Source organism: Hippopotamus amphibius, chromosome 2 (assembly GCF_030028045.1).
Source record: "Hippopotamus amphibius kiboko isolate mHipAmp2 chromosome 2, mHipAmp2.hap2, whole genome shotgun sequence".
Taxonomy (NCBI): Eukaryota; Metazoa; Chordata; class Mammalia; order Artiodactyla; family Hippopotamidae; genus Hippopotamus; species Hippopotamus amphibius.
This window is the reverse complement of record NC_080187.1, coordinates 196,570,819-196,597,967: the sequence shown is the minus strand read 5'-3', so window position 1 is coordinate 196,597,967 and position 27,149 is coordinate 196,570,819. Positions and strand designations below refer to the sequence as shown.

The window sequence follows — 27,149 nt, the reverse complement described above, 5'->3', positions numbered from 1 at the left end:
TTTCGCCCCTCCTACCATCTCATTGTGGCTTCTCCTTTGTCTCTGGATGTGGGGTGTCTTTTTTTGGTGAATTCCAGTGTCTTTCTGTCGATGATTGCTCAGCAGTTAGTTGTCATTCTGGTGCTCTTGCAAGAGGGAGTGAGCACATGTCCTCCTACTCTGCCATCTTGATCCTCTCTCCAGCTGTGCTTTGGAGTTTTAAGAAGTTTTTCCTACCATGCATCAGAAAGGTATTATCCTATACTATCATTATTATTACATTTACAGTTGTCTTTTTCATCCTCTTACATTCACACTGGATATGGTGTTAGGCAAGAAACCAGACCTTCCCACAACTCCCCCATCCCCTGCTCACTCCCCCACTCCATGTGGTGAGACAATTTTCCTAACACTCTAAACTATCTGTTCCTTCCACTAGTATTATGTGTGGCACAATTTTTAGGTAAATAAATTCTATTGTTCCCATATTTGTTGAATGAGATTTATTCTTATGTGAACCAATAGGTTTTTGTAGATTGTTAGTTTTGCTATGCATATAGTCATATGACTCATAAATTATAACAGTTCTCCTTTCTAATTCATATTTCCTTTTTTCAAGTTATTATGTTATACAGCAGTATTAAAAGGATAATTGTCTCTGTCTTAAATGAAGGTATCTAAATTTTATCTGTTAAAAGTTAATGTTAGCCACAGTTTTTTAAAATGTAAATTTAAATAAAAGAAAATCTGTTCCATTCCTAATTTTCTGAGAATTTCTTTTTTAATCATAAATAGGCATCATTCTACGAGGGTAAGTCAAAAATTATCCACATTCTGGCTACAGAATTTATTTTAATTAACTTTTAGAAAAGACAGATACATCATTTTTCAAATAATCTCCTTGCTTTTCAATACACTTTGTCCATCTGTCAACAAATTTTCACGTTCCCTCATTAAAAAATGTTTTAGGCTGAGCTGCAAGCCACGAATACACTTCTTTCTTCACTTCTTCATCAGAAGTGAATCTTCGTCTTCATAGGGCTGCTTTCAGGGGACCAAACAGGTGAAAGTCCGATGGAGCAAGATCAGGACTATAGGGTGCTTTAGTACCTCAAAACAAAGTTTTTGCAGAGTGTTGACAGTCTGGGCAGAAGTGTGTGGACATGCATTGTCATGTAAGATGACAATGCCCTTGGATAGCAGTCCTCTGCATTTTATCCAAAGTTCAGGCTTCAGCTCTTCAATAAGCAGCCATATCCATTCATACACATTTCTTCACAACAAAATACTTTCTCCATACTGTGCACAAAGTCTTCGATAAATAATGGCACCAGGTACACCCTTAGACCACAAAAAACGAATCATTGCATGCTGCTCTTCTTTCATGCAAATCACAAGTGGGGCAACCATTTTTGCTCACACCACAGTTACAAAAATGAACTGATGTAACACGTTCACACCTGCACAGCAGTAAGTGGGGAGACAGTAGCCTTGAACGGAAAGCACTAATAAGAGTGTGGCCAACAGAAGTTTTAATATAGCCAGAGTGCAGATAATTTTTGACTCACTCTCGTACATATATTGCATAAATATGTGATCTTCCTCCTTTAGTTAACTACGATAGTGATTTATATTGATAAATTTTTTTCCTAATGTCAAACAATCCTTGAATTCCTGGGATAAGATTGCTTGATCTGGTTGTATTTTAAATATACCATCTGATAATTTATTTAGAACTTTCAAATCAGTGTCCATTTACAAAATATGCATAATTTGCTTTTCAAATACTGTCATAATCCAATTTTAAATCAAGATTACACTTGTGTTACTTGGACAACATACCCTGCATGTTGTGTATTATTCTAGAATTTATTAAGGTTTCACTTGTGGCTTAATTTACTGACCTCACATTGTTAGAAAAATTGAAATACACAATAATGGAAACATAACTGTCTAATAATTTATTTAGGCTTTGGATTTTCATGTTCCTGTCTTCTTCACCAATAAATATCACTCATTTTGAACAATTTATTTTCATAAGAATTTACATATTGCTTATGAAGCTGGCACTTAAGAAGAAATTTCCTATTTATAAACTTTCTTCTACTAGTTTATAATAAAATTTTTTAAAAAAGTTAACTTCCAAAGGTGTCTGTATTTATTGAGTTCTAGTGTGAGGACAATAATCACAGGAGGTAGTGAAAAGGTACCTTCTTTCAGAATGAATATCATTCCCCAACTAATGCTACTGATTGCATAAGAAAGTCCAATGAAAGGGAAAAAAATCTAAGAAAAGTCAGGGACACTTTCTAGCTAGCTCTTTAAGCATTACTATTTAAATAATATCTCAAGAGCTAGAGAACTGGAATTTTTCTACATGTAAATTTCAAAGCAACATTTTATTTTAAACGTTCCTTTTATTACTGAATTATTTAGAATTGACTAAAGCAAAAACAAAAGAAAAAAGAAAAAAACAAACAAAAATAGCTATGGCTATCGAATGCAGCTAAGGAGTGCTTAAAGGAAATCCATGGCTATACACACCTACATTAAAAACGAATAAAATAAATATACATGAGTCCCACTGATACAAATAAGTTATTGACTAAATTAATAAATCACAAATATCCTATCTAGAGAAAGTACAAATAAATTATGTGGATAGTGCACTCTAAAGGGGGGGGGGGAAATAATTCCCTGTTCCTTAAGTGTGGGCTGCATATAATGACTGCACTCCAAAGAATACAGTATGGAAGGAAGATAAACAAGAGCAATTTTACAGCAGAGAAATCTGCCAAACACTGCGTCAGCCAGGTAAGCAAGTTCAGCTTCAAAAGTCATAAATCATGTTGGTAGTATATACACATAATATGCTATGATAAAAACAACACTTTACCTCTTCTATTTTCCTCCTAAAAGTTCATAGCCCCAGTGTAATCATGACCAAAACATAAGACAAGTTCCAATAGAGGGACATCCTACAATATACCTGATCAGTACTCCTCAAAATGGCCAAGATCATCAAAAATAAGGAAAGTCTGAGAAACTGTCATAGCCAAGAGGAGCCTAAGGAGAAATGAAAAGTATAATATGGTATCTTAGATGAGATCTAGGATAAAAAGGACATTAGGTTAAGAAAATGAGAAAAACTACAGAGTGGGAGAAAATATTTGCGAAAGGCACATCTGATAAAGGAATATTATCCAAAACATACCAAAAACTCTTTAAACTCAACAATAGGGAAACAATCTACCCAATTAGAAAGTAGGTCAAAGGCCATACTTAGCAGACATTTCACCAAAGAAGATATACAGCTGGCAAATAAGCATATAAAAAGATGCTCTATATTTTGGGACTTTCTTGGTGGCTCAGTGGTTAAGAATCCGTCTGCCAGTGCAGGGGACACAGGATCGATCCCTGGTCCAGGAAGATCCCACATTCCGTGGAGCAAATAAGCCTGTGTGCCACAACTACTGAGCCTGAGCTCTAGAGCTTGCAAGCCACAACTACTGAGCCCACGTGCTGCAACTACTGAAGCCCTCGTGCCTAGAGCCTGTGCTCTGCAACAAGAGAGAAGCTACCTCAATGAGAAGCCCATGCCCCACAACGAGGAGTAGCCCCTTCTCACCACAGCTAGAGAAAAGCCCATGTGCAGCAACAAAGACCCAATGCAGCCAATAAATAAGTTAATAAATAAATACTTAAAAAAAAAACCAGCTATGGCAACTTTTTTGGCTAAAATAACTGGATAAGTACACATCAACAAATCAAGGAAGACCTTCTGAAACTTGACATATATATATTCATATAAGTTGCCAATTTAAGATCTTGTGGGAAGGTATTTTCTATTTTCTAAGAAGTTTTCAGAAGATATCTTGGTCAAACTTTTTAAACAGCAGTAACATACTACATACTTGTAGATATTTTTGCATAGAAGTTTTATTAAGTAAGCAGTTATTTACTGATTTCTGCTATTGTATGTGAGGTACAGCGTTATGTACTCTAAGTTCAATAATAAACAAGATAGTTCTCATTAAACTCAGTGTTTACTGTGGGAATCAGACAAGTTGAAGCACATTTTAAAATGTTAAAAAATAGAAGGTGCTTTGACCACATGGTACAATCAAGTTTGCATTATATATAGTAGAAATGGAAAAGCAGAGGAAAGGAAGTCATCCTTCTATTCTTTATTGATATGTAAATTGCAGTGTATTTAATGTGATAGGTAGCTGTAAAAAAAAAAAAAATCAGTAAACTGTACCTAAATGTATCAGCATGAATAGTTCTCAAAAAGTAACACTGAGCTTTAAAAATTACAGAAGAATTCCTACCAAACAACTAAATGTTTTTCAGTCCTATATTGGAGTTAGCACACGTAACCACACCACTGCACTGCTTCTTCATACAATGTAGTATATGAGAGAGATAGGTACCACAAATGGTTAATAGACATGTACAATAAATGTTCTTAAAGATGAACCAGAAAACTAATATCAAATTCATAATAGAGACTGCCTCAGAGGTAAGAGGCAGGGAAATTTACTTTGGGAGGGAAACAAGGGGACTCTAAAGGGACTATTATATGCCAGGCACTAGTGTAGGTTCTGAGGACACCTCAGGGAACAAATGGCAGCTTAAGATAGGGAAAAAAAAAAAAAAAAAAAAGGACCAAACATTTCAAACAGACTTGAAAATGTATTGGCTTGTCCTCTCCTAGAAGATCATCTATATGAAAAGAAAATGCATAATCTGAAGGTTGCTTTAGGAGAAACAGCAAGGGAACTAGTCGGACAATCCTAACAGTGGTTACTACTAAGCTGGAAGACATCCATTTTATTAAATTCCACGGAAGGATATCCTCTCTTTGGGGGTGAGTGGGAACAACTTTTTAATATTCCAAAGCTCAAATTTTAAATAGAAAAATTGGTCAATTTGATTATATTAAAAATGAGAATTTCTTATAAAGGTAAGCTGTGATGAAGATAAAGATGAAGGATTGTGAAAAGTCTCTGCAATGTCAAAAGCTGACAAAGAGCTAAGTAATGCCAGAATAGTAACCAGAAAAAGAGATTCTATTTGAGAAAACAAGCAAAAGCTATGAATAGGTAATTTATAAAAATGGTTAGTCAAAAAGCTAATAAGCTTATGAGAGGTTCTTAAACTCATTATTAGTTAAAAATTTAATTAGAACATTGGGCTAGTTTATAGATTGATCCCTCATATGTCTTTATTCAAGAGCCAAATCACCTGTGTCCACATTGCCACACCTGAGTTCTTAGTTTTGCTAAACTGAAGGACAAACATGGGCCTGGTGATTCGGCCAAGATAAACGCTGCTCCGTGAGTATGCAAGCAAGCAGCCTTCTCTAGCTATTTCTTCTAACCACAACAATTTCAGCTTATCTCTCAAGTTTGTTTTTCTGAGCACTTTTTATTCTGAGCACTATTTTTATATGGTTCTTCAAAACCCCTTTGGAGAAAGAAAGAGAGCCTCTGCATTTAAATAATCAGAATTATATTGTGCCTAACAACCCTGAAACTCTTGTTCCTTGGTTTTAGGCATTACATTATCTAGAGAGAGCTCAGATAAAAACAGAAGTGACATGAATACTAAAAGTATGTCCTGATGAAAAAACTGAGATGTGAAGAGGCCGGCTACCTCGTCCAAGGCGACCAAGCTAATGAGCAGTAGAACCAGGATTTGAACTCAGTGGTTTTGATATCAGAGATCATGTTCTTGACCGCAGACTTTGAAGTGGAGTCACTGAAGTAGAATATAAAAGAGTGCTGTTTTTATCAAATTTGTTTCTTATTAATTAATTGATCATCTGTACTCTGTGTGAGGCACAGTGTTGAACACTAGGGCTACAAAGATGAAACTCACAGCCTAGTGGGGAAGACAAGTCAGACAAATATTACATTATATACTTAATAAATGCATCATGGTAAGCGTGTTGGTGGTGACATGTCAGGGTATTATGAGAGGAGAGGGCAGCAACTCCTAATTCAGCTAGGAGAGGTCCTACAGGCTTTCTGAAGAAAAGGTCAGGTGTGCTCGAGTTAGCCAGGAAGGGCTTTGGAGGGGTGAAGCACATCCAGGTAGGTGAAGACAATGTGGATGAAGGCATCATGGAGTTTAGTGTCCTGATTCATAAAAAGCAATGTAGAAATTAGGTTGAAATAAGGAAAGATAAAGCTCACATCTTAGAGGGCCTTTGAATAATGGCAAAGAGTTTAGACTTAATCCCATGAGTGAATGGGGATTATACATAGGACAGTCAAATATATTTTAAAATAGATAGTTTGGGTGGCCAGTTGGAAATGAATTTTAGGTCTGTTAGTAAAAATAAGCCAAGTTTGTTGTAGTAACAGATAAATCTTCAAATCTCAATAAGTTACTGCAGTAATGGGTTATTTCTGAAGCTGGCTACATAGCCATCCTCCACCTGGTAGCTGTACATGTGGCATGTGTGTCCTTCCAGGTTACTACAGCAGAAGAGAGAGAGCTGAAGGATACTGCAGAATGCTTTTCTTGGTTGTTTTTTGGGGTTTTTTTGCTGTGCGCGGGCTTCCTTTAGTTGCGGTGAGTGGGGGCTACTCTTCGTTGTGGTGTGCGGACTCCTCATTGCCGTGTCTTGTTGCAGAGCACGGGCTCTAGGCGCATGGGCTTCAGTAGTTGCAGCACATGGGCTCAACAGTTGTGGCTCATGGGCTCTAAAGTGCAGGCTCAATAGTTGTGGCGCATGGGCTTAGTTGCTCCGCGGCATGTGGGATCTTCCTGGAGCAGGGATCGAACCTATGTCCCCTGCACTGGCAGGTGGACTCTTAACTACTGTGCCACCTAGGAAGCCCAATGCAGGATGTTTTTAATATTTCGGACTAGATGTGGCTTTCATTAGTTCCTCCCATATCTTGCCCAAGATCCTGTAATACAACCCTGTATAACTACAAGAGGCTTTAGGTAAGCACTGAGAGTCTCCGATGATAGAGCACTTCTTTCAGTCTTGTTTATAAAAGGCCAAATAACCTATAAATTCTTATTATATCATTTGAGAAAAGTTATTGTTTATTCATGTATTCAATTTATATGACGAACACATTTTTGAGCACCTCCTATGATCTAGGCACTGTCGCAGGTACAGGGATCCAGTGTTGTTCATGTTACTTTCCTATGGGTACACTCTCTACTCACACAGTGGTGTGTAAAAAGAGTAATAGAGTAAGTGAGGTGGAAGTTGCAATATGGGCAGATCCTGGACCTTACAGCCATTGAAAGGACTTTGAATATGACTAAAATGAAGGGACTGAAGAATATTATGTGCAACCACAGCCACTGGACCAGCCCAGAAGTCCCCTCTGTCTGCAGGGAGTCTATTAGGTATGTTCGCCCGTCTGGCTTCCCAAATAGACCCCACCTCTCAGTTCCTAGCAAACACGCAGTCTCTAAGCAGTATCTTCATTTTTTTTTTTTAAGGATCAATTTAAAAAAAAATTATGGTAAAATACACATAACATAAAATTTACCATCCTAACCATCTTAAGTGTACAGTTCAGTAGTGTTAAATACATTTGTATTGTGCAGACAAAAAAAAAAAAAGAATATTATGTGCAAAAAAGTGACATAACCTGACTGACTTTTTTAAAAGGATCAGTCTTGCTATTCTGTTGAAAATAGGCATAGGTTGTAGGGTAGAAGCACTGTGAGCTGTTAGTAAGTTATGTAGAAGCCCAAGTGAGCAATGATGGTGACTCAGACCAGGTAGGAGCAGGAAGGTGGTGAAAAGTGGTTAGATTCTGGATGTATTGTGAAGACAAGGTGTTTAATTTTGAAGATACAGTCATCAGAATTTGAAGACAATACAGATGTATGCATGAGGGGAAAAAAAGGTCTTAACTTGAGCTCCTCGTAGAATGGGGTTAGAGTCAACTGAGGGGAGATAAGCCTTAATTATTAAAATTGTTCCCAGATGGTTTCAGAAGAGCTCTAGGGAGTATTAGTTTCCTAAATTATTCAGGCCCAATGGGTGCTTTCTTTAGAATTTCAAATGATAACTGTTTAAGGAAAAGTCTTTTTATTAGAGTTAAAGCTTAGCTCTAAACAGTCTCCATATGGACAAGATTTCATACAAAATCTATCAATCTATCCACTTAAAACAAACACTAGTCCATTAGAAAATCATGTAAACACCTTTTTTTGAAGTCAAGTCAGCAAATATTACGCTATATTAGATTCATTTTGATGTGACACTTTTTTTGCTTTTTGTTAGGGGTATGTTTGCTTTATGAGAACTGCACATATATCCTACATAAATAAAAATGTTACTTTACTATTATTAGTATTAATATGTTACAAAGACACTAAATAAGGTAAGCCACTTGACCTTGATGATTTGATTCATCCACTGAGTGTGAATTAGTAGGAGAGAAGGTCATATTTAAGTTGGATTTTTTCAAGGCAGAGGATGGGAGAAGAACATTTTAGGCAGATAGAACAGGATAAACACATGAATGTAAAAGAAGATGGCCAGTTCATTGAAAGTAACAGAATTTAGGGCTCACAAGAAGGGACCAGCTTGAGTTTCGAATTGCAAGAAGTAGGAAATTAAAGGTGGCAAAGTCTGGTAAGATTAGTTATAAAGTTATATGTATGGGTAACTTACATGGTATAATAAAAAGCTTAATTTCTATATTTTGGGTAAAATAAAGACAATGTTGAAAACGTAGAAGAAGACTTGAAAGAGCTTTGTGGGAGGAGGGTAGAGAGTAGCCAATATACAAAGGGAAGCCATTAGAAGCCACCCAAGGGGACATTTGAAGTCAGAGACAATGTAATCCCTAGAAATCCCGGAGAATCAAGTTTCTAAACTAGAGCACATCTAGGGGGAATGATAAGCTAAAGTTAAGAACAATTATGTGGTTACATGTTGTTTTGCTTATACAACAAACTTCAGCTTTAATTTTTTTCTCCTATTAGTCAAAGGGGTCAGTGACCTCAGAAAGGATTAATACTGTTAGAAACCCAGCCTGAAACCTAGCTTGAAAGAGTTCTACTTGGCTTCATCCAACATATGCTTTCTAGAATCTGCCCTACTCAGGTAACCAAGAAGGTCCACAGGTAATTGCATGTATTTCAGTGTCTACTGGAGCAACTGCATTCTTCAGGGGAGTGGATAGGCAGTAGATTCATGTTAAAGAACCATCCCCAAACAACAACATTCCTACTGAAGTAACAGTGATATATATATATATATATATATATATATATATCACAGTGTGCCTTAAAAAACTTCAATGCAACAACAGACACATCACATATAAAGAGAGAATATATGAAATCACATAACTGACAAAGATTATTATCCAAAATATATTTTAGAATTGTCTACAAATAAGTAAAAGACAGGCAAGCCAAGAAAAAAATCAGCACGGAATAGGCAATACACAGAAAATAAAACTGAAGTGTTTATTGAGCATATGTAAAAAGATGTTCAAACTCACCAATATTAAAATAGTGTTCATTTCTGAAGGAATAAGAAGGGAGGAGAATGGAATTTGAAAGGACTATAAAGTGAAATGCCAATTTATGTCTAACATTTAATGGCTTTAAACAATAAAGAGCAGAGCAAATATTGCTAAATGTTCACATTTGGTCATCTAGGTGGTAAGTATGTGCATGTTTGATCTACTTTCTGTATTTTCATTTGTATTTAGAAATATTTCTTAATAAATTTACATATGTGACAATGTCACCATCCTGTTCTATAAATATACCCTCATCTATCAGTTTTATGAGATAAAATAATAAGGGAGGCAGAATGAGTTAGAGGAAAGGTAGGAGCTGAAATCCTAAACTTGAGAAAATCACTTAATTCTTTTGAAACTGACTCCTCACCTGAAAAATGTGAACAATAATATCCACCTTTAATACATGAAATTATTGCAAGGAGTGAATTATTTCATGTATATGAAAGTGATATTCAAATGTGAAGAAAAGAAAACAGAAATTTTTAAAACCTGCAGTTAACGTGAAGTTGAGTGAACATATTTTCCCACTTACTATCATTCTAAACTTACGGAAGCAGACATTAGAACAAAAAGTAGACACATTTTTTCTTACCGGGTCTATTAGCTGGGAATAGAGTTCATGGCAATTGTCAAAAATATATTTGTATGTAGAATCCAGGCAAGCCCTGACACAGTCCTTCACCACCATGCTGGCCTTTGGTGGGCTTTGCAGCTCCAGAACCTGGTGGACAAATTATTTTCTTAAATTCAAAAACAGGACATCATATAAACCATATAAATAAATCAAACAAGATTCAATAAACATTTTTAGTTGACTTTTTTGTATTCAGGAAAAAATGTGGTCTTAGAAATGTTTTAAATGTATAAACACCCAACTTCACTGAGCATAGTTGTAAATATTCAAATAGAAACACTTAAAGTGACCAATCACAATATCATTCAGTCATTCCATTCAACTACTCAACAAATATTTATCACCTACTACGTACTGGACAATGGTGATACTGCAGTGAACGAAAGAAACAAAAATCTCTTTCCTTGTGAAGCTAAATTTTCATAGATAATAAACAAAAGAAATCAGTAAAATATATTACATGATGTTGCATGCTGAAAGAAAAATAAAATGAAGAAGAGGGATAGAAAGTGTTTCAGTGGAATAGAATTTAATACAAAGGAGTTCAACAATAGATGAATTCAGAGAAGTAACAGGATGGGACCAGCGGAAAAATTGCAAATAGACTATTCGAAGAACCTTAGCTTTGAGCAAAATGGGAAGGAAGTGGACTATTAGAGCAGAAGAGCAAAGTGACCTATTTTTTTTTTTTTCAAAGGCTCCCTTATGCTCCCTTAAGGCCAGCTATGGAGAAAGCAGAAAGACCAGTGATGGGAATAGTACAATAATTCAGTCATGAGAAGATAGTGCTTGAACAGAGCTAGGAGTTAGAAGAAATTCTATTCTGGTTAATTTTAGGAGGAATGGGTAACAGGATTTGCTGACAGATTGGGTGACTTGTGTGAGAGAAAGAGAGGAGTCAGGACCGCTAGTATATGATCAGGCCACCCAAGATGGCTGTCCTCTTGCTCTCTGTACATCCCCAGCTCCACCAGTGCCTGTCTGCTTCAGTCACACCCTACTACCTGTCTGACCTGCCTACATACTTGCCCCAGGCCCCAGCTAATGATTGGTCTAACTTTAGCCACCAAGATAACTCATCAAAGGAGTGGTGAGGGGCATGCCTGTCTGCTGTTTCCCTGGTAACTGGTGAGCCAACCCAACGTCAGTTCCCCTTATAACTGGTAACCACCCCTTCCTCCTAGGAGCGAAGACTGCCTCTATGTCACGCCCACGTATAGGGCACACGATGAGGTCTTGCTCCAGGACCTTGTTTCAGACACATAAGATGCCCCACCCATTAAACCACTGATGTCTCTGTTGCTGACTCCAGGCTCTTTCTTTGGTCTTGAAGCTGGGCAACTACAGGCCTTGTAGGCCTGCAGGGGGCAGCCCAACACCAAGGTTTTAGCCTTAAATAATTAGTACAATGGAAGTGGCCTCAATATCGATAAGCAAAGCTGGGCTTGGAAGATCAGGAGCTCAGTTTCTGACAGATTAAGATTGAGAAGTCTGTTACATATACAAGTGGATTTCAAGTAGACATTTGGGTAAATGAGTTTGGTGTAATGGAGATGCCTGGGCTAGTGATATGAGAATTATTAGCTTAGAGAAGAATTTAAAGAAATGAGACTAGATGAATACGGACAGAGAAGAGAAGGGGTCCAAAAAATAAACCATGGGTTACTCTATCCCTATACTATTAGGCAAATGAGAAAGAACAAAGCAACGGAGAAGAAAAAAAAAAAAAGGCAGTCAATGAGATAGGAGGAAAAAAAGCAAGAAGGGTGTCCTAGAATCTAGGGAAGAAAGGCTTTCCTGGAGGAGGGATTGATAAAATATATTAAGTGATACTGAACATTGTAGGTTGAAGATTGATGACTGACCACTAGATTTAGCAAAGTGTTGGTCCTTGGTGATTTTGACAAGATCATTTTTGGTGGGATAAGTGATGGGATAAAAGTCTGATTGGAGTAGGTTCCAAAACTAAGGGTGGATTTGAAGATTTAATATTTAAAAATATTTAGTTCTCTACAGATTGATCTATAGATTTAACGCATTCCCAACCAAAACCCCAATAAGAATTAATATAATCTAAACAATTCTGAAAAATAACAAAAAAGGTGGAGGACTCACATTATCTAATTTTAAGATTTGCTATAAGGCTTCAGTAATCAAGATAGCATGCTAATGGTAAAAGTATAGACATTTGGACAGCATGGAGAGTCCAGAAATAGACCCAAACATGACCAATTGATTTTTTTATAATGATGCAAATGTGATTCAATGAATAAGGGAGGATCATTTCAACAAGTGGTGTGAAAACCACGGAACATGCATATAGAAAAAAATGATCCTTGACCAATACCGCACAGCTTACTAAAAAAAAAAAAAAAACTCTGAAAATGGAACACAGGACTAAATATAAAAAGTAAAATAAAACTTTTAGATGAAACATAGGAAAATCCCTTTGTGGCCTTAGTTTAGCCAGTAGCACTATCTGTAAATAGAAAAATTGATAAAGTGGACTTAATTGAAATAAAAAACTTTTGCCATGCAAAAGATAATGTTAGAGAATGAAAAGACAAAGCACAGACAAGGAGAAAATATCAGCAAATAAAGTACCTGACAAAAGACTTGTATCCAAGTATTTAAGAACTCAATACTCAACAGTAAGAATGAATAGTGGGGAAGACATTTCAACTGATTGTTCACAAGAGAAACTCAGAGGGCAAATCAGCCCAAGAAAGCATGGTCAACATTACTAATTATAATTTTATAGAAATACAATTAATGCTGCAATATGATACAACATTCCGATTAGAATGGCAAAAGAAATAAAGTAAAATCAAGGAAAATGCCAAGAGCTTCACCAGAAGATGTAGAACTGCAACTGGCATTTCTTATAAAGTTTAACATACATTTAACAAATGACCAAGGAATCTCACTCATTATTTATCCAAGGAAAGTGAAAATTTATGTTTACACAAAAATGTTTATATGAATATTTTTGACAGTTTTATTTGATATGACCCCAAACTGGAAACAACCCAAATGTCTGTAGTACCTATATAACAAAGAATTACTACTCAGCAATAAAAAGAAATTAACAGTAGATACATTCAACAAGATGGATAGCCAATATGTTACACTACATAGATTACTATTTCATGATGTTCTGGAAAAGGTTAAACCATAGGGGGACAATAACAGATCAGGAGGTGGGAGAGAGGTTGAGTATAAAGGAGCAGCACAAGGGAAACCTGTGCTTATAGAACTCACTGTTCTACATCTTGACTGCAGTGGTGGTTATTATAACCACACACATCAAAACTAATAGAGTTGATGACAAAAAGAGTGAATTTTACTGTGTATAATGAGAAAAGAAAGACAACAGAAGGAGAAAATTTGTTCAGAAGACAATGCAAGAAAATAAATTGGAAAGAAAATGTAAAAAGGACTATTTTGAAGTGTTTTATTATTAAAGGAAAAAAACATATGGGTAGTAGCTGTAGAAGAAAATGCAGTCAAGCAATATTTTTAAGGCTGGGAATTACAGCATGTTTGGTGATGGGGAATATACAGTAGAGAGGGGAAGAATGATAATTCAGGTGAGTGAGGAAAGCTGCTGGACCACTGTGTTAGTAACTCAGGAGTGAAACTGAGGAGGACCCTGTGGGGCTCCTGGGCACAAGAGCCTTTCTTTTCAGCCTCTATGACCCTCCCTGACTTGCAAAAGTCAGGTTCAAACAGTTGCTAATCAGGGAAGGGAGGGGATGCAGACAAGGGAGAGCAGTGAAGAAACAATAGTGCAGCCTTGGTGCAGGGTCCTGGTACTGCCTCAAGGATTACACATAACAAAATCTTTAAGCTCTTTACAGAACTAAAACCCAACAAATGGAAGATGTCAGTATTCATCATTCCAGAGAAGACCACCTGAGGCCAGATGAAAGGAACCAGAGAAGTTCATCAAGAGATTACCTGAGACCAGATTAAAGGAGTGCAGGCCCTGCATACACTCTAATCTTATCAGCAACCTACCTTTGAACTATTGCTATAAAACCCCTCACCAAATTTTCCTGGGTTGAGACACACAATTTTGAGGGGCAGGGGCCCTCTGTGTCCCCCTTTGCCTGGCAAAGCAATAAAGCTGTTCTTTTCTACATCACCCAAAACTCTGTCTGAGATTCAATTTGGTACTGATGAACAGAGGATTAGTTTTCAGCATCAGGAAGGGAGGAAATTAATTGCATAAGTGGAAGAGATAGCTTTTTCAAGAGAACAACCAGTTAAGCAATAATAATTAAAAAAAAAAAAAAAAAAGAAAGACAGGACTTTCCTGGTGGCTCAGTGGTTAAGAATCCGCCTGCCAATGCAGGGGACATGGGTTCGATCATTGCTCTGGGAAGATCCCACATGCTGTGGAACAACTAAGCCCATGCCCCACAACTACTGAGCCTATGCTGTAGAGCCAGCGAGCCCCAATTACTGAGCCCATGCACTGCAACTACTGAAGCCCACACCCCTAGAGTTTGTGCTCCACAAGAAAAGAAGCCACTGCAATGAGAAGCCTGTGAACCTCAACAAGAGCAGCCCCTGCTGGCTGCAACGAGAGAAAGCCTGCGCACAGCAAAGAAGACCCAACACATCCAATAAATCAATAAATTAAAAAAGAAAAAAAAGGAAGAGAATATGGACACAGGTAGATGGGGTGGGTGGCAGGAGCATGTGGTCAGAGCTTGAGGAAGCTCTCCAGTAGCTGCTCCTGTTTTTTCAGTGAAATCAGAAGCAAGGTCATCAGCTGGTAGTATGGGTAGGAGAGGAGGGGTTGCAAGTTTGGGAAGATTTTCTTTCCTAAACACTGCAAGGCTGGTGACTGAGGAATGGCAGGTATGGAGCACTGTGTGGGCACTCCCTGCCCTCACTCCCATTTCCCACCCCCTAAATGTCAATGGCAGGCATTACCTGTCAATGAGAAAACTTTCCTCTGAGCCTAGATAGGGTCTTACTATCACCCTCTATGCACCATTCCAGCAGCTGCTGCCAGCAGATCAGAACTGATGTAAATTCTATTTATCCCAGTCACCTACTTTAACCATGACTTGAAACCAAATGAATTTTAATTGAACTTTAAAGAACGGATGGTTGATATAGTATGGTTTTGCTTTCTGTCTCTGTTATATTATAAAATACCAGTTTTATTGCTTTAGTAAAGATAATCACAGGCAACTGAAAAGAAGAAAAATAATTATTTCTATTTTTACTGTACAGGAATTTCCTAAATAAAAATCATAAAACTCTCTCTCAAAGAGCAACAATGTTTAGCCCATAGCTTGACAAGTAGTTTTAAGAAAGGCTTTACATGAATTGTCCTGGTAGCCAGATTGTAATTGCAGAGAACTTGTTATTAAAGCAGAGGAGATATATCTAAAAAGAAATGTTTGCATAGTTTGCTAGATAATTATTAATCATACTAATAGATTAAGCAATCACACATATTCCTCTATAGGCATTCCCAGGACAGAAAATGGAAATTGCAACAATTAGGGTAAATATAAAAGTGTAGGCTACTCTCTTGAAATGAAAAAATCCAGCAAGATATCTGAGTTAAAACTGAAATTCAAAGTGAACTCCATTTCCATTTAATATTCTTAGGGATTTTTTTTTTAAGTGTCACGTCCACTCACTAGAGAGCTTTGTTTAAGATGGATTTAACTTGAAACTAAATTTGAGCCAAATATATCAGAATATCTTAAGTGTCTAGGATAATCCCTTTTTCAACACACATTATATTGGATGATTCATTTAGCTCAGGCAAAGGCACCACATCTTAATCACTAGGGATGAACAGTACTGATCAAGAGAAGGGTAAAACCAGACTTTACCACAGAGTAAAATGTATGTCACACAGAGACAGTGATAAAAATGAAGTACCTTCATCCTAAAGAAGGTGATACTTGTTAGTAGGTCAATAGTTGATTTCAGGTCTTGCAATCTTTCAGCATTGCTGGCGGGAAAGTTTTCCTGGGTAATTAGGAAACAGAAAATAGGTAAATTATTAGCATTAAGCCTCCAACGGAAAATAAACTACAACTAGCTTTCTGTGAAAGAAAATGGGAAGTGAACTGTAAAATTTAAAAAGTATCACCACAGTATTCTCACAATATTTTTACTGTAAAACATCATAAAAAGTAAACAAGTTGGAAATACTCTCATCTTAGTCTTAGAAAGCCATATTCTTCTATTTATTCCCACAATGCAATAAAAATGTGCAAAATAGTATCATGAATGCAGTGTTTTTAGGTTAGTCATTTTTGTTTCATAAAATAGTTTTCCTACGGAAAGAGGGAAGGTCTGCTTATATTTGAAAATATTTTTTATAATTTTCTCAAGATGGGCTGTCTTTTCCAAAATACTTTTGGGAAACTTTTCATGTCCTATATTCACTTTTGGTCACAAAGAAACTTTTAAAAGTTAAAAAAAAAAAAAAAAAAAGACTGCACTGCACAGTCTCTTTCTGAAGCACCGCAGATTCAAACAAAAAGTTTCTGTTAATGTAGTTTGGTGAAAAAATGTCATATAAAAAGACAGATGTTCAGAATTTTGAGGGAAAGGAAAGGTATAATTATGAAAATATCAAGGAAACAATTTTAGCATTGAGAAATTTCTCATAGTAACATGCTTTCAGATAGGCTTTTTAAAGAGCCATTAGGAAAACCACAGGTAACTTTTAGATATTCATGAACTCAAGCAGTGTTGGGGTGTCAAAGAGATGGTGAATATGGGGGCCTCAAGGTCCTTCTTGTCCCCAAATATCATTTTCATTGCTTGGCACAGCAGTTCCCTTCTCATAGTGTTGGCCCCAGTTCTGACATGAAAGGTGAGTTTGACAAAATTTGGTATTATAATTTCCGGAAATGTGCAGTTAAGAGATCTGTCAATCAGAGACTAAAAATTGAATGTAGGAGAGATACATGTGTGCATATATGGAAAGATATTTAGAATAAACTGTTAAATGAAGAATGCAATAGTTATTACTATAGATTTTTTGGTAAATAAAATTTGTAACTAAATTTTTTGTAACAATATTTTCTAACTAAAATTATACCTGTGCCTTTACAAACACAGACACACATGAATATATTTGGTGTGTAACTTTGTGTGTGTTTCACCTGGAGGTGAAGTATAGAATTGTTGACAATGAACTCTGGACAGCTTCAAAAACACACATTGTGTTGATCTAGGAGTGAATTAAGCCATGAATCCCAGAAAGAATCTCAAAAGCTGAGGAAACATCAGCAGGATAGCTCAGTAAGAAGGAGTGAGCCTTCAAGGTGAGGACTGGGTCACATGTCTACTTCATGAATTAGCTGAAGGCCACCCAATCTGATGGTTATTAAAAGCATTATAAAATTAAAGCTGTACATGCGCGCACACACACACACACACCCCCCACAAAGTATTGCTGTAGGCTGATGTGGAACGCAGTGCCTGAACAAGGGACATCTACTTGATTACTTATAGGACGCGTCTCGTGTGACAGGACCCAAGATTTCACAATATGGCAAGAAATCATCTGAGCCAAACACAGTATTTTACCTGTAGGCAAATAACTTTGTACATACCCTATACTTTGACAGGTCAATCCTTAAAGAGTTATGCAACTGGTCCAGTAGTTTTATGAATTTTTCCCTCTGTGCAAAGCAAACACAAAATAGGAGAATGGAAATCAATGATCATTCTAAACGCAATCCTCACAACAAAATTTGTCTCAGTGACTGTCCCTATTTTATAGAAAGGACAGTTCAAAGATGTCAATGATTTCTCACAGATCACAGAGCTGGTACGTGACAGAGCAGTGATTCAAACTCAGGTTTCTGATACCAAATCCATACTCTTTCCTGTAAGTCACACTGCCTCTCTGTGATGAATGAAACAGTATCCAAAGAGTTGTTTTATGTAGAAAGAGTCCAGACAACTGAATTGCCACTGTACTACTTCACAGTAGTATGAGTCAACAAGAGAAAATATAACCCACCCTCCTTTCCACTCCTGCACATCACACCATCTCCCCAGAATTAAACTATAGTTTTTAAAATTTCTCCCACCTATGGAAGTGGACTAGCTGCTCTTTTTGTCAAACACAATTTAAAAAGGCATTTTCCTTTTGGTAACAGAGTTCATAATCTGAAAGGATCGATTGCCTTGAAAGTATGTTTATGATTTAGTGCTAAAAAGAGTATAAAATATCAGGTCAACAAAAATTACTGATGCCTCCCTCTGATGCTTTTCAGGACTGGACTGACCTCTTCACAGAAGGATTTGAAGATGATAAAGGATAAGAACTAAGGAGTTTTGCTAATAAGCATAAGGATATAGTTGTGTGGATTAAATAAATAAATTAGATAAGGTAAAAACCATCAAAGTCACACACGAAAACTTTATAGCAGACAAAGCAGCATATGTGTCTCAGATTCCTAAACAAAAATTAAAAAAAAAATAGGGAAATGGTAGTAAATGACAGCAAAGCTTTCACCCTACATTAATATTCTGTAAACACCAAATTATACTTTGGAATATATTGGCAAAAGTAGACATTTTTCCTAGTAGTTTCATGTACAAGGTGGATTTATGGGGTATATAACTCATCCCTTGAAGTCACTGATCTTGATGAAGTGAGCTGAATATTAACAGGAGTTGATAAATTGTTTCTAAGTTGAAACTCTGATTTTCTGAATAAACTGTCTTTTATCGGGTTTACACATCAGTGAACAAAGTTTGAGTATTGCCTCTGTGTTAACCCCTGTGGAGGCAATGAAGGAGCCTAAGAAATGAACCTCGTCTTCCAGAAGCTTGCCATCTTGTTAGGCAAGTAAGACTCTCCAGTAAAGCTGCTGAAAAATACGGTGAATGTCTTGGACTTTTCTTTCTTATTCTCTAGCATACCTTCCTAGGGGAGGAGGTAACCTATGCTGTCCTTTATTAACCCCCCATCACTCTCGATGTGGGTCAGTGGCTATCAATCAAAACAGAAAAATAAAAGAGCCACTACAATCATCGGTTTAGGCCACAGTAGTTAATCATTCAACGATATAAAAATCAACATGTTCGCTGTCAGCCTCTGGATGCTTTATGTGACCTCTGTGATTGGTATGAATCATTAAGACAGCCGACATGACCCTAGTCAACCATGCCATGATCCAAATCATTGGCCCTGCTATGTACACTGGGACCAACTCTTCTGGTTGCCTGCCTGATATCTGTTCTTCTTCTCTTCCTTACTAATAGACCCTCAAGAATCAAATGTGTCCTTTATGAAACACCTAGCTTCCCAGGCCTCTCTCACTTTAGGAATGGTCATGTAGCATGGTTTTGGCCAATGAGATGTATATAGTTTATTAAAGGGAATGGAAACAGCCAGCATATTGCCAATGAATTATTATTTAGAAAGACTGTAAAAGAATGCTCTGCAGAATTTGTTGTCTTAGCGTTTGCTGTATAATTCTTTGTCAGGCCATCTTCCCATTTGCCATTTGTGTTGCCCACCTTTATCTCACCTTAAACTCAGACTAGACACTAGAAGGTCAAAGAGTCATCCCATGGCTGTAAGATAAAAGCTAAACGAATGGTAAGAATGAAGAGGCAGGAAGCTAGGAGCCTCCACACCTCACCCTAACTCTGTCTGCCCACCCTTCCAAAAAGTTACAGTCCTGAGCAGCTGTACTAGCCCCAAATTCCTTATTACCTTTGGACTTAGGTTACATGGGAAAAAATATGGACTTCGGTTTGTTGAGTTTGTTTCATGCAGCTGAACAGAATTCTGACTGACACAGATCACATATTTGGTTTTCTTACCTAGGTCTTCAGTGCCCAGCTGGAAAATTTACATTCAAGGAAAATAGAAAACTGTGGAGAAAGCTGTCGGGCTTGTTGTTGCTAAATCCCGAACAATATCAGATGATGTGAAGTTAAAAGTGTGCTGGTGATCGAACTTTCATAGACATTTTTTAAACAGCAGGACAGCTTGAGATTTAATTTTATTTACCATATTTCTATTTAACTAGAGTGAGATTGCCTTTGTGAGAGCAGAGGAGGCCTATTACCTACATGGTGTGATTTGAGGAGTAAGAAAACACTGCGATTGAAAAATGTTTCCCGCAGGGCATGCCGCAATATCTGAAACTGCCACAGTGTTCAGTTCTTTGCATTTGGTAAGGACTACGTATATCTGGTATTGGGTAGGGGCTAAATCTAAAATATTAACACCAAACATTCTCTGTTATCAAACATTTAAGTTTAATGAGTTGACAAGAATAACCCTAGACCAGGGGTCAGCAAATTGTAAAGAGCCAGATCATAAATATTTTTGACTCTGTGGTCTCTGTCTCAACTATTAAACTCCGCCACTGTAGCACAAGAGTTTCTATAAGCAATATACAAACCAACGAGCATGGCTGTTTTCCAATAAAATTTTGCTTATGGATACTGAAATGTGAATTTCATATAATTTTCAGGTATCACAAATGATAATCATTTGATTTTTTAAAACCATTTTAAAATGTAAAAGCCATTCTTAGCTCGTGAGCTGTACAAAACCAGCTGGTGGGCCAGTTTTAGAAGACAGGAGATTTTGAGTAGGCAGAGGCAGTTGCTACCCCACAAGGACACTCTTAGCAAGTTTCCCTAGGACACTGGGACTCGTGGAAGGAAAAGCTCTTATAAGGAAGGTGTATAAAAACCTCTGCATCATCCCCAGCTTCTCTCTCCCATTCCTTTGTTTCTCAGTATCTCACTCCAACAGCAGCAGTAGATATAACCTGATGCTAATGACGCTTAAGCTCTCAGGGTCCTCACTTGATTCAGCTTCCCTGGGAGAAGCCCAAGCTGCATGTTCAACCTGCTCTTAGGTTTCTATAAAATTTACAAGAATAGGATAAAATTATTCTGGCCTGTACCAACAAGTTGCAAAAGGTTTTCTTCCAGATCATATTGAGAGCAGTCATTTTTTAAGCAGAACAGAAACATTTCAAGTAGAATTAATGCATAGGCTATTTTAAAATTTTTTTGATAATTTAATTAATGCTAATCATATGAACATATTGGAAATATATTTGCATTTCTTGCTGATTTGAGATTAATACTGATGCCAACAGAGATACCATAAAATTATAAAATGCCACTGAAACGATGCTATCAATGACACACTAATTAATAAATGACAAATTCAGAGTATATAAGGAGTCGCTTAATAGGCAAACTTGAAAAGCAGTGAGATATTATTGTTCACTAAGCAAGAAAGCCTGATGTTTCCCATAATCTGATTAAACTTTAGACAGGCTTCTTCTTGACTCTAGGTCCTAATCTCCCTTTTATATTTTTAAGAGCATTGTCTTTTATTATTTTTTTTTTGCAAATGATTTTAGACATCATTTTTTTTTCTTTTTTGCATTTTCTATGATCATAAGCATTTATTATCACTTTATCAGAAATTTTGGGTTTCCCAGGGATTGGGAAAAGGAACACATATGTCGGGGGTGTGGCTGTGTCATTAGTGGGAGGTGCTGATTTTTTAAATTATTATATGTTTCAGGTGAACAGTATTATAATTTGACATCTTATACACTACAAAGTGATTACCACCACAAACCTAGTTCCCATCCATCACCGAATACTTGAATCCCTGTCTGGCACACATTCTATCTCTCCTCTCTGCAACATTTCCTCTAGAGTGATCTTTCTAAATCACAAACTCAATCAGATGCTACACGATGCCTCAAGAATGAAGTCCAAACATCTGAGTGGGCATTAAAGGCCCTCAGCAATCTAATGTCAACCCAGCAGCACAACGTTTTCTTATATTTCCATCTTTTATTCTATCTGCCCTACTCACTAGGCAGGCTACCTTACACGCACTTTGAACTTAGTTTTGCATTTTCTCCCTGTTTTTACTTCGAAGACCTAAGATAGTTTTCTTCCTTCTTCTTGGACTTTGAAAAATATTAGTCATCTCTAAAAGCACTGTTCTTTTGGCAAGCTTCCATGAGCCTCTGAAGAGTATCAATCACTTTCTCCTCCTCAATCTCAAAGCAAATTGGTAAGAATGAACTCCTTTGACACTTATGCCATTTGGGGAGTGATTTACGGTTATTGTTACACGTGGTTATGTGACTATCCCATGAGAGTATAAGCCCCAGAGAATAGAGGTCAACATTTATCTTTCAGTCCCTCTATTACCTGCCATAGTGCCTCACATGAAGCATCACATAAATATGTATCAAATGAGCAAGTGAACAAATAAAAGAATATGTATAATGAAAAGGAAATATTATTAGCATATTTGTTTTTGAGGCGCGCTGGTTTCTCAAAGAGGGTGTCTATGCTCAAGAAAAAACTAAGCTAGATAAAAATCAACTTTACTAACAATTTATTCACTATTTGTGTCTTAAGATAGCTCACTAAATAAATTTCCTAAAGACTTTTCTTCAGAGTTGAAAAACTGACCACATCTCATGGACTTTTCTTCCTTTCCAACTCTTGCTCTATCCATGGTGTTTGCAACACCCATAGAGATGTTTTATCCAATCAAGTTTTTTGATCTTCTTGACTCCCAGCAATCTTTGCACTCAATGGTGTGCTGCAAAACCATCTCTCCAAAAGAAAAAAGCCTTGATTTTTAGCATTTGCCAATTTTCATGATTTTGTAAATACTCTCAGTATTTCCAGTTTTAAGGATGGCTGTGTTCAACAACCAGCTTGCAAGATTTCTGATAATTCAGCAATCACTGCCTGGTACAAACTAGCTCCAGTACACCACTAGCTGCAAACTAGTACAGACTAGCTCCAGTATACCACTAGCTGCAAACTAGTACAGACTAGCTCCAGTATACCACTGTTTTACACTCAATTTTCAACAATCTACACCTAGAAATACATCTTGGATCTGAGACTTCCCCCTTTGATGTCTTAACTACATGATGTTCCTACACAAATCCTTTGTCTCTGTCTGTATCATGGCGCCACTTATCAAACCTAGATCCCATGGTGAATCATTTCAACTTTCTTTTGATAGCATCATCTATATGCCAATTCCCTAACACTTCCATAGCCTTTTTTTCCCAAAATTTCAACCTTCTGCTGTATCAGTTATTACATCAGAATCTGAATGATGAGAAATTCTGAGAAAAATTCACAGCCACATAAATTGTTGTATGCTTCCTAACATCAAAGGAGACCTTCAGCTTTACTAGGAGTTCCTCTTATGTGGCCCTGAAGTATTTGTCTTTCTATTCCCTTCAGGAGCTTACCCAAACCTTTTCTAACCTCCTCTACCTCAGGCATCTCTAGCATAGCTCTTGTTTCATACGTGAGCTTTTCTTGTCCTGTAGACAACCACAGAGCAGATTAGGGAAATACAGTATGACTCCATCAGCTTTTCACTCCTATATTAAAAGCTTAGCATTCTCTGCAAGGACTCACACACTAGTTCCCCAACTTGCCAAACAGAACTTGTTCTTTCTTATTCCAAAGAATGTCCCCCCTTCAGTCTTCCTGACTACATTTACTTCTTTCTCCTCTGGGATGTTATTGTATTACTTATTCTTCATCTGATAAATTTGCAACTTCACTCTTGCAGCTAGTTCCTGTCCTAACAAAGTATAATTATGTTCCAATTTATCTTTTTAAACGCAAAAAACTCCTACCCAACCAGACAGTAAAACTAACATCTCTTTTTTTCATGGCAAAGCCTTCTGACTCTTGTCCAATCTCTCTTTTACCTTCTCATTCAAGTGGTTTAACAGATTAGTCTCTCTTTCCTCACCCACTTCCCCTCTTTTCTTCATTATTATAAAATAAAAATATAATATACAAAATGTACAACTTTAGAATAAAGATGAATACAAAACAAAACCCACAAAATATTGGCTGTAATCCCACCAAGTGGCTACATCATTGGCATTTTGGCACATTTTCTTTCAGGCTTGTTTTTAAACGTGTGTGTGTGTGTGTGTGTGTGTTCTCAATTTTGGAATTATATTATATACAGAGTTTTGTATGTATATATTTTCATTTGTCATTATTTCATGGTCATTGCTCAATTATATACAATTTTCTTTAAAAACTTGATTTTTTAATGATTGCATTATATTTTAGAGAATAGATGAACCCTAATTTACACAACTATTCATACACGCCATTCATTGAGGATCTCTAAGAAATTAGGCTTTAACTTCAACTGCTTCACTTTGCAGTGACCTAATTGCCAAAGCCAACAGGCTCATTTCTTTCCCCATCTTACTTGAGCTTTTTGCAACAGTTGACAATGCAATACACTCTTCTTTTCTTAAAATATATTTACCATGTCTTTCATAATGTCAGATTTTTATTACTGTTTTTACCCAATTTCTCTAAGCATTTTCCTCAGCAAACTTTGCTTACTGCTCCTCTCCACACTCAACTGTTCTGTCCATTTTACTTTATTCTTGAACATTTTTCCTCCAAGCCATGACTTTAAATAACACTTGCACATAAGAAGTCTGAATTTGAAAGAGTAATGGTTTTCTTTTCTTAAATATTTGTTTGTTTTACAATCCCCATAGGTAAGAAAGCTTTTCCATTGGTTTATTTTTTGGAGATTCAAAATGTCTGGATTACACCTTTGGGAAAGATAAAAAGGTGCCAATTTAATGGTGTTCCTGCCTGAGTCACAAGTGACAGTATCAGCTTTAGAAGTCAGGTATAAAAGAACTTCAGGCCAAGTGGAGGTAGAAAACATTATACTTACATATATTTGACTGAGCAAATAGCATTATTTTCAGTAGGTAAAGAAAAATCTAGTCAGATTTATGTAACAAATCACCCAGTTATCAAGATGTAGTTTGAAGAAAGATTTCTTATTTGACCCTCTTCCACAATAAGTTATTTGATTTACAAAATGAACTTTGTTATAACTATGTTGCTACTGAAACACTACAAAGTAGTGAAATCAATTTGACTCTCTTCTTTGGGTCAGCATGAAGCAAAGGAGCATGCTATCTCATTTTCCTCCAGGTAGCTTTCACAGTGGAAATTAATCATATAAACACATCTTCTTTCTCAGAGGTAGAAAGGTTCAGTGTTCCACAAGGTTGGCTTATTCTCCACAGTATACCCAGGCAGAATATTAAAAGCAAAACAATTTCATAATACTGAATGCTTTACGTTATAGGTAAAATCCCAAGACAATAAGTACTGTTCTGTTACCAAGATGAGGTTTTTATAACAAAAACTCTTCTATGATCTGGTAACGGTCATAACAGTTTTTTGTTGAGCTGGCTAGGGAATTTTCTTTGGTGCCAGCTCTTACAAGAGTCAATCTGTCTAACAAAAGTAGCTGATGATGTATTATACATACTGTAGGTAGTCAGGAAAGATGAAATATTCATACCTTGTATTCATAGAGAACCTTGAACTCTTACGAACTAGCTTACCTTTTACTTCATTTGATTTTCATCTTAAATTTGAGAAACATGTTAGAGCAAGAATTTCTACCCTCATTGAACATATTGAGATATTGAGGCTTGAATGACTGAACTGACTTGCTAAATTTGAATACAAAGTCAAACCTCATGACTCCTGACCCAGACAGTGCTCTCCTCTACTAGAATTTATTTTGGTTTGTCATTAAATAAGTCACCTTTTCCTTTAATTCATCCCAACTCATCTCACACACGTCATATGCATTTTCTTTTAGATGCAAAGGACAAGAGTAAATATAGCAGCACATTTCCCCCCATTGGCTTTACACTCTTTTATTTGGTGGGTCTCATTTATTTCCACTTTATGACACCTACCAAAAAATTTGATTTCTAACAACATAATCAGTAACAAAAATCTATTCAGTGAACCAATTTGGAAGTGCAGTGAAAAGAGTAACTATGGTGCCATGGAAATCACTTTCCTACAATGGATCTCAGTTTCCTCCACAAACAAATGAGTACAGAACTACCTGTCTCACAGGGATACTGAACAGAGCTACTGCCTACCAACTGCCTTGGTGAACAGCTTGGGGATCTTTCCAGGCATCTTTCCCTTTCCCTCACTGTTCACGTGCCTAAAGACACCAAGTGCTGTTGATTCTATGCCCTGAAAAGCTCTGAAATTTGTCCTTCCTACCCCATCTCCACTAATTCTCAGTACAGATCTTCACCACTTTCCTGGGATTACTGTTTATTTATATCCTATTTCTAGTCTTGTCAATTTCAATTTAATTATGCTTACAGAGAATGGGTTCCAACACCAGGTGCAACAGATAAATACTTGAGATTTCTTAGGGTCCTGCATTTTTACTTTTCAATGTGTTCTTGATGCATTTGACTGTCAGGTGGATAATCTTTTTTTAAAATTCTTTTTTAAAAGATACGTATGTATTTATTTATTTGCCTGCACTGGGTCTTGGTTGTGGCCTACAAGATCTTCACTGCTGCTTGCAGAATCTTTAATTGTAGCATTTGGGATCTAGTTCCCTGCCCAGGAGTTGAACCCGGGCCCCCTGCATTGGGAGCATGGAGTTGTTTAACCACTGGACCACCATGGAAGTCCCAGGTGGACAGTCTTAATTAGGTACAGTTCTCTTGGACTCTTTATATACTTAACACTTTTTTTACTTAGGTGATATGCCCTTATCCATCAGTACCAGTAGAAACCAATAGAAAGTGCAAATGGAGCCCAGAAGGCTCCAGAGAAGCCAGCTGAGCTCACATTTACCAGGGAACGATATCTGCCATGGTAAATCCCAAATTCGCATACATGGAGGATTTCCTACAAATACTAATACCATATCACAAAACCTATGTTTTCCTCCACTGGAAAAGCCATTCCAGATATGAAGATTTAACCTAATGAAGATGCCTACTGACTGTCAAATAAAGGTATTTCACTGAAGATGTTTCAAATAAATGTTTAGTTTTAGTCTATTACACTAAGAGATACTCCTTAAGATGTACCTTCTGCAGTAAGATTCTAAGAATATTTGGAATCAAAAGCTCCTTGAAAAT

At 36.8% G+C, this 27,149-nt stretch overlaps 1 protein-coding gene across 3 annotated transcripts in view; it reads right to left on the bottom strand.

The window, feature by feature from the left end:
• The window catches only part of UNC13C (unc-13 homolog C), a 620,639-nt gene that overhangs the window by 272,886 nt on the left and 320,604 nt on the right, over positions 1-27,149 (bottom strand). For all 3 annotated transcript variants that reach the window (XM_057724491.1, XM_057724492.1, XM_057724493.1), the window contains 3 exons: positions 17,742-17,810; positions 16,051-16,140; positions 10,096-10,224 (listed from right to left, as the gene is read on the bottom strand). In XM_057724491.1, the coding sequence (XP_057580474.1) occupies positions 10,096-10,224; positions 16,051-16,140; positions 17,742-17,810 (288 nt within the window). The remainder of the gene's footprint in view (positions 1-10,095; positions 10,225-16,050; positions 16,141-17,741; positions 17,811-27,149) is intronic.